Source organism: Hypanus sabinus, chromosome 24 (assembly GCF_030144855.1).
Source record: "Hypanus sabinus isolate sHypSab1 chromosome 24, sHypSab1.hap1, whole genome shotgun sequence".
Lineage (NCBI taxonomy): Eukaryota > Metazoa > Chordata > Chondrichthyes > Myliobatiformes > Dasyatidae > Hypanus > Hypanus sabinus.
In genome coordinates, this window is record NC_082729.1 from 29,451,095 (window position 1) to 29,466,837 (window position 15,743).

A 15,743-nucleotide genomic window follows, 5' to 3' on the forward strand; every position below is an offset into this window, starting at 1 on the left:
TCACATGACCCTATCTACCTGGGATGTCACTTTCAAGGAATTATGGATCTGTATTCCCAGGTCTCTCTGCTTCACCGCAGCATCCTACAGCCCACCGTGCAAATCCTACCATGGTTTATCATCCCAAAGTGAAACACCTCACACCTGACTGCCTTAAATTCAAGCTGCAATGAGGCTTTCCATTAAAGCTCTGCACAGCTGAGGAGCCGAGTTTCGGTGCAGGGTCACACCCCGGGGTGTTCAGTATTGGAGGGGCAATTTCTTTATAGACCTGATCACAGTTTACCTCCAGATTTATGAGGTGAACGCAGCTCAGCAAGCTGCCCTGAGTTAAACAGTCGGCACCTTGGCAGGTGCGGAAGGATTAACAACAAGCCGATTGGATTATTTGTAAGCCTCTTTGGTAATCTGCTCCGGGAGCCTCAGATCAAGGTGCTGGGGGGGGGGGAGAGGTGCAAAGATCAGCAGTGGTTGCAGATAAGACTGCCCTAATCTCTCAGCTGTCAGCACTTGTCACATATCCATGCCAGGACTGACCAAGAATAGCTGTAGGTCCTGCTGTCAACTTACACCTTCCACCTCTCCATCTGCCTCATCTCCACATCTGTCAGATCAACATCTTCACGCACCCACCCTGATCCCCATCACTACAAACCTATCACCTGCATCACTGCACTCCTTCATTCACTGACCTGCTTCGCACACCAACTATCTATGATGGAATTACTCATTATTATTCTGACACGACACAAAGCTTCCTCTCTTTCGAAACTGCAGGCAACCTTTCAGTGGCTGGCAGTGTGGAGATATGTCTCACCCCGAAGGAGATGTAAGGCATTCCTTCTTTTCACTAGTCTGCAGAGCACCTGCTTTGCCCCTGATCAGGGTCACTTGAAGCCACGGGAGCAGCTGGTGCAGATCACAGGTGCTGGTTATGAGACTGCTGACACCAGGCAGACAATCTCTGAAGAGTATTGATAATGGCCGGGGTCACCCGTCTTTGTAAAGACACTGCCCAGAAGGCGGCACGGCTACCCTACCCTACGTCATATGACATGGCACATAATAATTTCAGCCTAATGAGTTGATTCTGGCAACTCCAATTAAACCCCTCCAAGTCTGTCGGGGTATTCTACTGTATCCGGTACTCCCTTCCTCTACATCGGTGACATCCAACATGGGGGGGGGGGGGGGAAGTCACTTCATCCAGCACCTTCGTTCCTCACACAACAGGAAGGAATTCCTGGTTTCCATCCATTTTAATTCTACTGCCCATTCCAATTCCAGCATGTTGGTCTACTCCAAGATGAGGCCATCTCGGGTGGGAGGTGCAACATCTTCTGTCTGGGTAGCCTCCAACCTGACAGCATGAACATCAATTTCTATAACTACCAGTAATTTCTCCCCTCTCCCCATCTCTTTTTCCATTCCTGTTCTCCTCTTACCCTTCCTTTTCTCCTCTCCTGCTTTTCACCTCCCTTCTCTGATGCCCCTCTTTCACTTTCTCCTGTGGTCCACATTCCTCTCCTGTTCAATTTCTTCAGTCCTTTACCTTTTCCACTCATCACTTCCCAACTTTTTACACTATTCCTCACATTCCCCCGCCACCAACCTTCCTTCCCCCTCTCCTATTCCACCTATCCCTCCTCGTACCTTCTTACCTTGTCATCTGTCCCCTTCCTTTCCAGCCCTTATGAAAGGTTTCAGCCTTAAACAATGACTGTTTATACATCTCCACAGATGCTGCCTGACCTGCTGAGTTACTCCACCATTTTGTGTGTATCTGCAACCCCCCCCCCCATCCTCCTTCAGCTGATGTAACTCTCTTACCTTCTCCCTCAGACCTTGTTCCTCACCTCTCAACTCTCACACCTCTCAGGGTACTTCACGATTCCTAATTAGGTTTGGAGTCATTAAGCAATGGAGCATAAATACAGGCACTTTGTCCCAACCTGAACAGTGTCCAATCAGCTAATCCGAACTTCTTGCAATCAGCACACGTCCCACTTCTCCATGTACCTATCCAAGTTCCTCTTAAACTATTGTACCTGCCTCAATCAATTGCCCTGACAGCTCGTTCCATATACTCACCACCCTCTGCCTGAACTGATTGTCTGTCAAGTCCCTTTTAAACCTTCTGCTCTCATGCTAAACCAATACACCCTTAGTTTTGGTCTCCCCTACTATGAGAAAAAGACTAGGTGTCCAGCTTATTCCTGCTTCTCACAATCATAATGATCACACGTCACCTTCTCCTTCATTCCCAGGAAAAAAGACCCAGCCCGACCAAAACTCTAGCCCTCAAGACCTCAAAACATCCTCATAAATCTTTTCTATAGCTTTTCAAATCCAATGTCTTTTGCACGAATTGAGTGACCAAAACTATACACGCTGCTCCAAGTGCAGCCTCACCAACAACTTACAGAACTACGACATAATGACACAACTCCTGTACTTGATGCTCGCACACAGTTTGTCACAACTTTTGTCTATCCATGACACCACTTCCAATGAGCTTCAGCTCACTCTGTTCCACTACATGTCATGGGGCCAAGATATTCATCACACCTCAGTAAGCACTTTCTCCTTCACCCGATGCATTCACATCACAATGGACACAGGAACAGGCTCCTCAGCCCAAAGTGCCTGCACCAGCCATGACACAGCAATCAGCAGTCTGCACCCCTCCAAACCGTGCCTGTTCCTGACGATTCCCGTTGCCTCATGTTCTCCAGGCGACCACACCGCTTTCCACCGGGTGCTCTGGTTTCTTCCTAAATTCCAATGACTGTAAGGGTTAGGGCTAGTGAGCTATGTTGGGATTTATGGGGTGTCCAGGGAGGAGTAGCGCCTCCAGTGAAGGGGCTTATCGTGTACATTCGAAGGCAGCTCACTCACCTTTGGTGTCCAGTGGGCACTCAGCTCCCACCTGTGGCTCCATGTAACTGTTTGCACATGACAGGGGCCACACCTTGCTACAAAACGTCAGGCTAAACCAGGTAAGGGTAGCCAGTGGCCTCATATCCCGGCGAGGCAGAGCAATGCCTGTCCCAGCGTACAAAGTCAGCTCCGACAGCCTGGGCAGATGAGATCTACAGAGAGATCCAATGGCTAGGAAGGTGGTCCTGCAACACCACGTGGAGAACAAAGGGCATGACAGGGCACAGAAGATGTCATGGTCCTGAACTTCTGAGGTCGGAAGAGTGCAAATGGCCCAGTGTGATGGCTTTTCCACTTTAATAACTCTCCTGCACAGGTTTCCTGTTGTGGACAGCCACCACCACGTTGGCATCAGAACGCTGTCCCCAGCCCAACCTTGGACCATGTTGGCTGTTGACACAAGACAAAGCACTTCACAGCATATTCTGATTTGTGTGTGGTTAATAAGCAAATCTTAATGTTCACATTTCTGGCTAAATGCCTCTTGAACAATGCGTGCCTGCAGCGCATTCAAATCACCTGCCATTCTTTGTTGTGCTGCGTATCTTCAACTTTCTAAAACGCAAAGGAGCAGAATTAGGCCGTTCGGCCCATCTAATATAATGCAAGGTACGACCATGACTGATTTATTTTCCCACTCAACTTCATGCTGCATTCTCCCCTTTAGGCTTTGACACCCTGAGTCATCAAGAACCTATCAATCTCCATTTAAAATATACCCAATGACTTGGACTCTGCAGTCATCTGCAACAACGAATTCCACAAATTCACCATGCTCTGGCTATAGAAGTTCTACCTCATCTCAATCCTAAAAGGAACGTCATTTTACTCTGAGGCTGTGCCTTTTGCTCCACAGGGAACGTCCTCATCATGTCCACTCTAGACCTTTCAGCATTTGATAGGTTTCAATGAGATCACCCTTCGTTCTTCTAAACTCCCGCCCAGAATGATCAAACTCTTTTCACATGTTAACCCTCTCATTCCTGGGATCATACTCGTAAATTAAAGGGTGGGGGAAGAGGGTTAAAAAAGGCCAGGCAATGGAGGAGAGGATGGGACCCCCACTATGAAGGCGGAAGTGGCGACCCAGGTCACGTGTGAGGCGGGGAAACCTCGGTCGCGTGCTCAGCGTAACGTGTCCAGGGGGCGTGGCCTGCGTCCCGCTCTCCACGCGGCCGCTCTTCGGCCCGATTCTGCCAACCTTTGGCCCCGGGCTGGGGAAATTACAACTCCGCCAGAAGATCCTGACTACCGGCAGCCGAAGGCTTCTTCCCACCGCCGTCTATCCCCGGAATCCACTCACCCTAGCGTTACGGATGTTCATGGCGGCCGACCTCGCTGCTCAAAGCCCTAACAACCGCCGTTCACCGTCCCTCGCCTCAGCAAGCACCACGTGACCGAGCCTGACCTCACTCTCTGATTGGCTACGCCTGGCCGGCTCCACCCAACCAGCGACGCGATCATCACCGATTGACGGACAGGTGGACCTATCTTGAGAGGACAAGGCGGGGCCATGTTCAAAGTTTTTCCCCCAGCTTCTAGGCCCGCCCTCCAACCACTCCAACGCCGAAATCATGCAATTGACATATCCTTGCGCCAATAGTGTGGAAAGGTATATGTGATTGTCAGAAGTATCTGCCAATGATGATTGACGATCTGAGCAAGCCGCTGAATTGGCAGCCCAGTCTTCTCTTAAAGGAAAATGTTAGCTCCCTCTTAAAGTGTGGGTTGCAAATGAAATTAAATAGGGTTTCTGTTTACCATCGAGTGAAGACTCCCCAGCAGATTTAAGTCGTCTAGCTTTTTGTTGTACAGTGTCCTGGGCAATTTTATAGAACGGGGGATCTGTGAGTATAAGTGCATAGTTCATGGAAAGTGGCATCACAGGGAGACAGGGTAGTGAACAAAACACAAAAAGCAACACGCTGGAGGAACACAGCAGGTCGGGCAATGGACAAAAGGTGCAGGAGTAGGCCATTCGGCCCTTTGAGCTGGCACCACCATTCAATGTGATCATGGCTGATCATCCACAATCCCTTGACTCCGCTTTCTTTAAGAGCTCTATCTAACTCTTTCTTGAAAGCATCCAGAGAATTGGCCTCCACTGCCTTCTGAGGCAGAGCGTTCCATAGATCCACAACTCTCTGGGTGAAAAAGTTTTTCCTCAACTCTGTTCTAAATGGCCTACCCCTTATTCTTAAACTGTGGCCTCTGGCTCTGGACTCCCCCAACATCGGGAACATGTTTCCTGCCTCTAGCGTGTCCAATCCCTTAATAATCTTATATGTTTCAATCAGATCCCCTCTCGTCCTTCTAAATTCCAGTGTATACAAACCCAGTCACTCCAATCTTTCGACATACGACAGTCCCGCCATCCCGGGAATTAACCTCGTGAACCTACGCTGCGCTCCCTCAATAGCAAGAATGTCCTTCCTCAAATTTGGAGACCAAAACTGAACACAATACTCCAGGTGTGGTCTCACCAGGGCCCTGTACAACTGCAGAAGGACCTCTTTGCTCCTATACTCAACTTCCCTGGTTATGAAGGCCAACATGCCATTAGCTTTCTTCACTGCCTGCTGTACCTGCATGCTTACATTCAGTGACTGATGAACAAGGACACCTAGATCTTGTGGCAGTATCCGTGGAAATTAACAGTCAACATTTCGGGCCGAGACCCTTCGTCAGGACTGAAGAGGAAAGGGGCAGGGCCCTATAAAGAAGGTGGGAGGAGGGTGGGAAGGAGAAGGCTGGTAGGTGCCAGGTGAACAACCAGTAAGAGGAAAGATCAAGGGGTGGGGTGGGATGGGGTGGGGGAGAGGAAGCAGGGAGAGGAATAGGCAGAAGAGGTGAAGAAGGAATCTAAGGGGAAAGCACTATGGGTAGTAGAAGGAGGCAGAACCATGAGGGAGGTGATAGGCAGGTGGAGGAGGCAGTGTGAAACTGGGATGGGGGAAGGGAGGAGAGGGAATTACTGGAAGTTGGGGAATTCAATGTTCATACCAAGGGGCTGGAGGCTACCCAGACGGTAGATGAGGTTTTGCTCCTCCAGCCTGAGTTTGGCCTCATCATGGCAGTAGAGGAGGCCGTGTATGGACATATCCGAATGGGAATGTGAAGCAGAGTTGAAGTGAGTGGCAACCGAGAGATCCTGTCTGTTGTGGCGGATGGAGTGTAGTTGCTTGACGAAGCGGTCCCCCAATCTGTTGGGTCTCGCCGATGTAGAGGAGGCCGCACCGGGAGCACCGGATGCAATAGATGACCCCGGTGAAGTGTTGCCTCACCTGGAAGGACTGTCTGGGGCCCGGAATGGTGGTAAGGGGGGAGGTGTGGGGACAGGTGTAGCACTTGCGTTTGCAGGGATAAGTAGCAGGTGGGAGATCCGTGGGGAGGGACGTGTGGACCAGGGAGTCACAGAGGGAATGATCCCTACGAAAAGCAGAGAGGGGTAGAGAGGGAAAGATGTGCTTAGTGGTGGGCCCCTTGAAGGCAATGGAAGTTGCAGAGGATAATGTGCTGGATCCAGAGGCTAGTGCGGTGATAGGTGAGGACAAGGGGGACACAGTCCCTGTTTTGGTGATGGGAGGATGGGGTGAGGGCCGAAGTGCGGGAAATGGAGGAGATGTGGGTGAGGGCATCATTGATGACGGCAGAAGGGAAACCACGATCCTTAAAGAAAGAGGACATTTGAGATGCCCTGGAACGGAAAGCCTCATCCTGGGAGCAGATGCGGCAGAGACAGAGGAACTGGGAATAGTTGCATGTGGCAGGGTGGGAAGAGGTATAGTCGAGGTAGTTACGGGAGTCAGTGGGTTTACAGAAGATGTCAGTGGACACTCTATCTCCAGAGATGGAGACCGAAAGATCGAGAAAGGGGAGAGAAGTGTCCGAGATGGACCAAGTGAATCTGAGGGCTGGGTGGAAGTTAGAGGCAAAGTCGATGAAATTGACGAGCTCAGCATGGGTGCAGGAAGCAGCACCAATGTAGTCGTCAATGTAGCAAAGGAAAAATTAGGGAACAGTACCAGTATAGGTTTGGAGAAAAAATTTAGACTGTTCCACAGGGGTAGTGAAGAAGATGTTAGGATTAGAATCAGAATCAGGTTTATTTTCAAAATTTGATTATTTATTCTCATTCTTCAGTGCATGAGGTATAAATGATCTGATACAGCATAAGATAATGTTTGAAGTATAAAGATCACAATAAATGACCAAGCCCCACAAATAATATAAGTATAAATAGTAAATTTATGTATTTATAATAAATAAAAAACACCATGTGCAATGTATGTAGTGGTGGGTTAATGGGTGGAGGTGTTCATCAGCCTGGCAGTTTGAGGGAAATAATGGTTTGTGAGTCTGGTGGAGTATACTTTATGATTCACGCATCATGGTACATCAGACCTTGAACATCCAGCAGTCGTCTATCTCGTCTGCCAAGGGCATCACCTGGTGGTGGTGTACACTCCACCTCAGGCCAACGGCAGGCGGGCTCCGGGAGAGCTGAGCAACGTAGTCAGTAGGGAAGGGACTGTACACTCCGATGCCTTCCCCATCACTGTCTCTGAACAACCACCGCCAACGGATCACCGGCACAACCAGAGGAACCAACACACTTGGCCACTGTTATATTCCCTGCAAGAACACTTACCGTGCCCCTCACACACAAAACACTGGAGGAACTCAGCCGGGCAGGCCGCATCTATGGAAAAGTAAACGGTTGCCATTTCGGGCTGAGACCCTTCAACAGGACTGAAGAGGGGTCTCGGCCCGAAACATCAACTGTTTACTCTCTTCCTGCTGAGCTCCTCTAGCATTGTGCGTGTGTTACTCTGGATTCCAGCATCTGCAGATTTTCTCTTGTATGCCGTGTCACCCCAAGCCCACTCTTCAGAAAGTTTGATCACCTGGCTATACAGGCAGAGACGAAAGATTGCGGCACTAGTGGCGAGGATCGGAAAGGTATGGACAAGGGAGGCGCACGAGTTCTTGCAGGACTGCTTTGAGTCGTGTGGGCTGGACAATATTCAGGGATTCATCTTCAGACGTGAATGAATACGCCACAGTTGATACCTCTGAGAACCATACCAACATCTGCGGATGACCCAGGAGGTTGGCATTCTGTTGAGGGCAAGATCTGTGGCACAAGACTGGTGATCCACAAGCCGTCCAGTTACAACCTGCAGAAGCCTATCTTAAGAGTGAGAAAGAAACTTATTCCAATTGAAGTCAGAGGCAGAACTGGATGCAGGCCATCACTTCCTACAAAGCGAAGCCTAACATCGTGAATGGCAGTGATGCCACACTCCCTGATGAGCTCAACGCTTTTTATGCTTGCTTTGAAAGGGAGAATGAAATCAAATCTCTGTGAATCGCTAAAGCGTTCGGTGACACTGTGATCTCTGTCTCGGAGGCGATGTCAGAACACCTTTTAAGAGGCTGAACCTTCACAAGGCATCAGGCCCTGATGATGTACCTGGTAGGGCACAGAAAAGCTGTTCCAACCAACTGGTGGGTGTGTTCAAGGGCATCTTCAATCTCTCGCTGCTGCAGTCAGAGATTCCTATCTGCTTCAAAAGGGCAACAATCATACCAGTGGCCAAGAAGGGCAGGGTGGAGCTGCCTCAATGATTATCATCTGGTGGTACTCACATCTACTACGATGAAATTCTTTCAGAGGTTGTCACGGCAGAAATCAACTTCTGCCTGAGCAAGGACCTGGGCCCCCTGCAATTTACCTATCGCTTCAATAGGTCTTCAGCAGATGCAACCTCACTGGTTCTCCACCTGGCCTTGGATCACCTGAACAATAATGATACCTATGCCAGGCTGCTGTTTATTAATTGTAGCTCAGCGTTCAAGACAATCATACACTCAGTTCTAATCAACAAGCTCCAAAACCTGGGCCTCTGTATCTCCATCTGCAACTGGATCCTTCACTTCCTCACCGGGAGACCACAGTCTGTGCGTATTGCCTTCTCGCTGACAACCAACACTGGCGCACTTCAAAGATGTGTGCTTTACTCTCTCTACACCTATGACGGTGTGGCTAGGCACAGCTTAAACATCATCTATAAATTTGCTGATGACTCAACTATTGTTGGCAGAATTTCAGATGGTGACAAAGAGGCATACAGGAGTGAGATAGAACATACAAACATTTGTAGAAATCTACAGCACATCACAGGCCCTTCAGCCTACAAACCATGTAACCTACTCTAGAAACTGCCTAGAATTACCCCACCACATACCCCTCTATCTTTCTAAGTTTCATGTACCGACCCAACAGTCTCGTAAGACCCTATTGTATCTGCCTCCACCACCATCACCAGCAGCCCATTCCACGCAACCACCTCTCTGTATGAAAATCTTACCCCTGACATCCCCTCTGTACCTACTTCCATGCACCTTAAAACTATACCCCCTCATGTTAATCATTTCAGCCCTGGGAAAAAACCTCTGACTATCCACATGATCAATGACCCACATCATCTTATACACCTCTACCAGGTCACCTCTCATCCTCTGTTGCTCCAAAAAAAAGGCCAAGTTCACTCAACCTATTCTCAGGAGGCATGCTCTCCAATCCAGGCCACATCCTTGTAAATCTCCTCTACACTCTTTCTACACAACCTCCCTGTTGTGAGGTGACCAGAACTGAACAGAGTACTCCAAGTGGGCTCTGACCAAGGTCTTACATAACTGTAACATTACCTCATGGCTCTTGAACTCAATCCCACGGTTATTGAAGGCCAGCACACGATCTGCCTTCTTAATACACTGTCAACCTGCACAGCAGCTTTGAGTGTCTTATGGACATAGACCCAAAGATCTCTCTGATCCTCCACCATACTCTGACAACCCTCCAAGCTATCCACAACACCCCCAATCTTTGTGTCATCAGCAAACTTACTAACCCATCCTTCTCCTTCTTCATCCAGGTCATTTATAAACTAGATGGATCAGCTGGTTGAGGGGTGTTGCAGCAACAACCTTGCACTCAACGTCGGTAAGACTAAGGAATTGATAGTGGATTTTAGGAAGGGGAAGTTCAGAGAACACACACCAGTCCTTATCGAGGGATCAGAGGGGTGAGCTGTTTCAAGTTCCTGGGTGTTAACATCTCTGAGGCTCTATCCTGAGCCCAACGCATTGCTGTAATTACAAAATTATGCTATTGTTTGCACTGTTGTAATTATGTGGTTTTGTGCAGGTCTTGTAGCTTTAGTTTTTAGTCTTGTTTTGTCTGGTGGCTTTGGAGCTCCTTTCCGGGGAACACGCTAAGACAGTAGCGCAATATTAATACGCAACAGCCTCTCCGGACTCTGGATTGGGGATTGCCAAATGTTATGTGGATTTTCTGGTGTAGTCTGTTTTGTCGTGTGCTTTTGTGATATCATTCTGGAGGAATGTTGTCTCATTTTTTAACTGCATTGCATTTGTGGTTTCGAAATGACAATAAACAGAATCTGAAGAAGGCACAACAGCAGTAATATCTCATTAGGGTTCTGAGGAGAATTGCTATGACACAAACGATTCTCATAAATTTCTTCAGACGTACCATGGCGAGCATTCTACCTTATTGCAATCACCATCGGGTATGGATCAAGCTGCTCCCTCTTGGGTACTGGCCTCCTGCATGCTAGGGAGCTGACTGCTTTTGGAACTTTCAAGGATTGATGTCTGAAAAAGGCAGCATCCATCACTAAGGACCTCGTCACCCAGCCATGCCCTCTTTTCATTGCTACTATCAAGCCTGAAGACACACACTCAACATGTACAAACAAGCTGGGTGAACTCAGCAGGTCGGGCAGCATACATTGAAATGAGCAGTCAACGTTTCGGGCCGAGACCCTTCGTCGGGACTCACACTCTATGCTTTAGCAACAGTTTCTTCCCTCCACCAACAGATTTCTGAATGAACCCATGAACATTACCTAATATTTCCCCCCTCTCTTCCTGCACTGCTTATTTATTTTTACAGTATATGTTCTTATTGTAGCGTATAGTTTTTAATACTATGGATTGCAATGTACTGCTGCTGCAAAACAAATTTTACGACGTATGCCGGTGACATTAAACCTGATTCTGATTCTGATTGAAGATCCATACTCAGTGATTCTGCAGCAGCTTCCCCCCATCCCCCCCCCCCCGGCCAGATTCTCAACATCCATGAATGCCCCCTTGCTATTTGTCTTTTGCACTATTTAATTCCGTAACATGTTGCCATTTTTATGTATATATACAGCTGCTGTTTTAAAAACAAATTTCACAACATATGCCAGTGATAAGTTAAACCGGATTTTGAAATTTATTGTTTTACAGCAGCAGTACATTGCAATACACAACAATAAAACCTGTAAATTACAGTAGAAATATATATATATAATTTTTTTTTAAGTTAAATGAGTAGTGAGGTTGTGTTCAAGGGTTCAATGTTCTTTTAGGAACCAGCTGGCGGAGGGGAAGAAGCTGTTCTTGAATCTCTGAGTGTGTGTGTTCAGGCTCCTGTACATTCTTCCTGATGGTAGCAATGAGAAGAGGGCATGTCCTGGGTGATGGAGGTCCTTAATGTGATGGATGCCACCTTTTTGAGGCATCACTCCAACCAGGGCAACACAGTAGCGTAGCGATTAGCACATTGCTGTACATTACTAGCGACCCTTGGAGATGTTGACACCCAGGGACTTGAAATTGCTCACCCTTTCTACTTCTGATCCCTCGGTGAAGACCACTGTGTGTTCCCTCATCCTACCCTTTCTGGGGTCCATGATCAATTCTTACATTCTTACAGTTCTTACCGATGTTGAGGGCAGAGTTGTTCCCGTGACGCCACTCGACCAGCTGATCTATCTCACTCCTGTACGCCTTCTTGTCACGTCTGAAACTCTGCCAAAACTGGTTGAGTCATCAGTAAATTTATAGATGGCATTTGAGCTGTGCCTAGCCACACAGTCACACAACATATGTCAGTGATAGTAAACCTGATTCTGATACTGGAACAGTTTCTTCCCCCAAGCCATTAGACTCCTCCATTCCCAGAGTCTCGTCTGACACCAGCTTACACACACACACACACACACACACACACACACACACTCAACTGCACACCACACCACTCCCGTTGCAATTTTTGCTCATTACTTTCTCAATTCCTGCTAAAACATTGTTTACATTTACATTTACATCATTTGTTGTTATATTGTAATTTGCCCTTTACTGTGCCTATTGTCTTGTTTATTAATTATTGTACCGTCTTGCACTGTTTTGTGCACTTTATGTAGTCCCGTATAGGTCTGAAGTCTAATGTAGTTTTGTATTGTTTCAGGTAGTCTAGTGTAGTTTTATGTTGTTTCAGGTAGTCTAGTGTAGTTTTATGTTGTTTCAGGTAGTCTAGTGTAGTTTTGTATTGTTTCAGATAGTCTAGTGTAGTTTTGCGTTGTTTGATGTAGCACCAGGGTCCTGGAGGAGTGTTGTTTCATTTTTATTGTGTACTGTGCCAGCAGTTATGATTTAAATGACAATAAAAGCGACTTGGAAGATTACAGAATGAAGGATGGTCTAAAAGAGGTGTATAAAATTATGAGGGGTGTAAAAAGGCACATAGTTTTTTCCCCCAGGGTTGGGGAATCAGGACATGGAGGATATACAGTAGGAAAACACAAACTACTAGAGGAACTCAGCAGGTCAGGCTGTATCTTTGTAAGGGAATAAGCAGTCAATGTCTTTCAAGATTGGAAAGGAGGGGAGGGCAAAGGTTTAGGATAAGAGGGGAAAGATTTTAAAGAATCAAAGTACATTTATTATTGAAGTACGTGTGCAGTATACAACTCTGAGATTCCTCTTCTCACAGACAGCCAAGAAACAAAGACACAACGTGGAACCCGTTCAAAGAGAGAAATCAAACACCACCCCCAATGTGCAAAATATCACGCAAATGGCAACAAAAAGAAAACACAGAAAATGAAACACAAAATTGAAAGCTTCAGTTTTGCTCTGTGCTCGTTACCTGCAGGCTGTTCTGATCAAAATTGCCCAAAGCAACGAAGGAAGGAGCAAACAGACACATCCATTGAACTACAGAGTCCAATCCACAACCTGCGTTGGTTAAACCCCGTCCAAGACCCAGGACTTTGGCACCATCCTCTGACAGCATCGAGAGAGTGAGAGACCATCACATGCAGCCACCTTCCTCCGGCAGCAGGGAACGAGAGGCTGGGAGACAGTGCTGCACACCCGCAGATGCTGGGAATCTAAGCAACACGCACACACACACTATGCTGGAGGAACTCAGCAGGCCAGGCAGCCTCTGCGGAAAAGAGTACAGTCTACGTTTTGGGCTGAGACTCTTCATCAAAACCGGAGGAAAAAGATGAGGAGTCACAGTAAGAGGACGGGTTCCCATTCCTGCCCGCTTTCTGCTTTTCGTAGGGATCGCTCCCTACGCAATTTCCTTGTCCATTCATCCCTCCTTCCTGGAACTTACCCTTGCAAGCGGAACAAGTGCTACACCTGCCCCTATTCTTCCTCTCTCACTACCATTCAGGGCCCTAAATGGTCCTTCCAGGTGAGGTGACACTTCACCGGTGAGTCTGTTGTGGCTGTGTCCGGTGCTCCTGGTGTGGCCTCCTGTACACTGGTGAGACCCGATGCAGACTGGGAGACTGCTTTGCCGAGCACCCCAACGCAGGTTGTGGTTGGCCAGGAAAACCGGGATCTCCCAATGGCCACCCATTTTAATTCCACTTCCCATTCAGACACGTCAGTACGTGGCCTCCTCTGCTGCCGTGACGAGGCCACACCTCAGGCTGGAAGAGCAACACCTTATATTCCGTCTGTGTAGACTCCAACCTGATGACATGAACATCAATCTCGAACTTCTGGTAATTCCACCCCCCCCCCCAACACCTTCAACATTTCCCATTCCCTCTCTCACCTTATCTCCCCATCACCCTCTTTTTTCTTCCATGGTCTTCTGTCCTCTCCTATTAGGTTCCCCCTTCTCCAGCCCTGTATCTCTTTCACCCATCAACTTCCCAGCTCCTCACTTCACCTCCCCACCCCCTATCACCTTGTGTTTCTCCCTCCCCTCCCCCCACCTTATCATTCTGACTCCATATCATTTTTTTTCCAGTCCCGATGAAGGGTTTCAGCCCAAAATGTTGACAGTACTTTTCTCCATAGATGCTGCCTGGCCTGCTGAGTTCATCCAGCATTTTGTGTGTGTTGCAAAGAAGTGAAATTAATTTTGAGAACCATCTAGAGGACATTATTGTTGGTTACATTGTTCACTTGTGCCATCTCCTTCTGGATTTACAGGAAGCTGAGAAGCTGCTCTTTAAACTCCATACATGGAACGATCTGCCAGAGGAATGGTGCATCATTCCCTGAAGGTGGGATCTTATGTGGATAGGGTGGTGAAGAAAGCTTTTGGTATGCTGGCCTTTATAAATCAGAGCATTGAGTGTAGGAGTTGGGATGTAATTTTAAAATTGTACAAGGCATTGGTGAGGCCAAATTTGGAGTATTGTGTACGGTTCTGGTCACCGAATTATAGGAAAGATGTCAATAAAATAGAGAGAGTACAGAGGAGATTTACTAGAATGTTACCTGGGTTTCAGCACCTAAGTTACAGGGAAAGGTTGAACAAGTTAGGTCTTTATTCTTTGGAGCGTAGAAGGTTGAGGGGGGACTTGATAGAGGTATTTAAAATTATGAGGGGGATAGATAGAGTTGACGTGGATAGGCTTTTTCCATTGAGAGTAGGGGAGATTCAAACAAGAGGACATGAGTTGAGAGTTAGGGGGCAAAAGTTTAAGGGTAGCTGTGTGGAATGAGCTCAGAGAGTGGTAGCTGTGTGGAATGAGCTTCCAGTAGAAGTGGTAGAGGCAAGTTTGGTATTGTCATTTAAAGTAAAATTGGATAGGTATATGGACAGGAGAGGAATGGAGGGTTATGGGCTGAGTGCGGTTCGGTGGGACGAGGTGAGAGTAAGCGTTCGGCACGGACTAGAAGGGCCGAGATGGCCTGTTTCCGTGCTGTAATTGTTATAGGAAGTAGTTGAGGCAGGTCCATTAACAACATTTCAAAGTCATTTGGACAGGAAGGTTTAGAGGTATATGGGCCCTGCTGAATATTGAAAGGCCTGCATTGAGAAGACATCCAATAGTGGGAGAGGTTAATACCAGAGGCCACAGCCTCAGATGAAAGGATGTCTATTTAGGACTGAGATGACGAAGGAATTTATTTAGCCTGAGGGTGGAGTCTCTGGAATTAATTGCCACAGATGGTTGCGGAGGTCGAATCATTGAGTACGTTTAAAGCGAAGGTTGATGGTTTCTTGATTAATAACGGGGAGTAATGCAGGAGTATGGGGTGGAGAGAGAATAATAAATCAGCCATGACTGAATGGCCTATTTCTGCTCCTATGATCTAACATCAGCAAATGGGACTGGCTTGGATGGGAATCGTGGTTGACAGGGATCAGTCGGGCTGAAGAGCCTGTTTCTGTGCTGTACAGTGACATATATACCGAGGGCTTCTGTCGGTTAGGGTCGAGCATGGATGTTGTGTCCTTTGTTGTTCAGTCGTTAAGTCGAGTCCGGTGTGACCTCAGGGTCCACAGGGTTTTCATGGCAAGATATGGAAATAGATTTCCAGGCCTTTCTTCCGCACAGATACTGTGCCCTATTGTGCCCTAGCAAGCTCTGCCCTCTCCACATATCTGATAAACCCAATGAACAGCGGAGACCGATACAGTCTGGCTTCAGTAAACATTGAGCTCAATGTAGGGCTCCCTGAGG

At 47.6% G+C, this 15,743-nt stretch overlaps 1 protein-coding gene across 2 annotated transcripts in view; it reads right to left on the reverse strand.

Moving 5' to 3' along the window:
- naa10 (N-alpha-acetyltransferase 10, NatA catalytic subuni) overlaps positions 1 to 4,378 on the reverse strand; it is a 32,037-nt gene extending 27,659 nt beyond the window's left edge. The window contains exon 1 of one of the 2 annotated variants that reach the window (XM_059949524.1): positions 4,244 to 4,378. In XM_059949524.1, the coding sequence (XP_059805507.1) occupies positions 4,244 to 4,264 (21 nt within the window). In that variant the 5' untranslated portion in view covers positions 4,265 to 4,378. Of the gene's footprint in view, positions 1 to 2,898; positions 3,253 to 4,243 lie in introns of those variants that run through there. The other variant, XM_059949525.1, reaches the window with a different exon arrangement.
- Between the last annotated feature and the right edge of the window lie 11,365 nt (positions 4,379 to 15,743).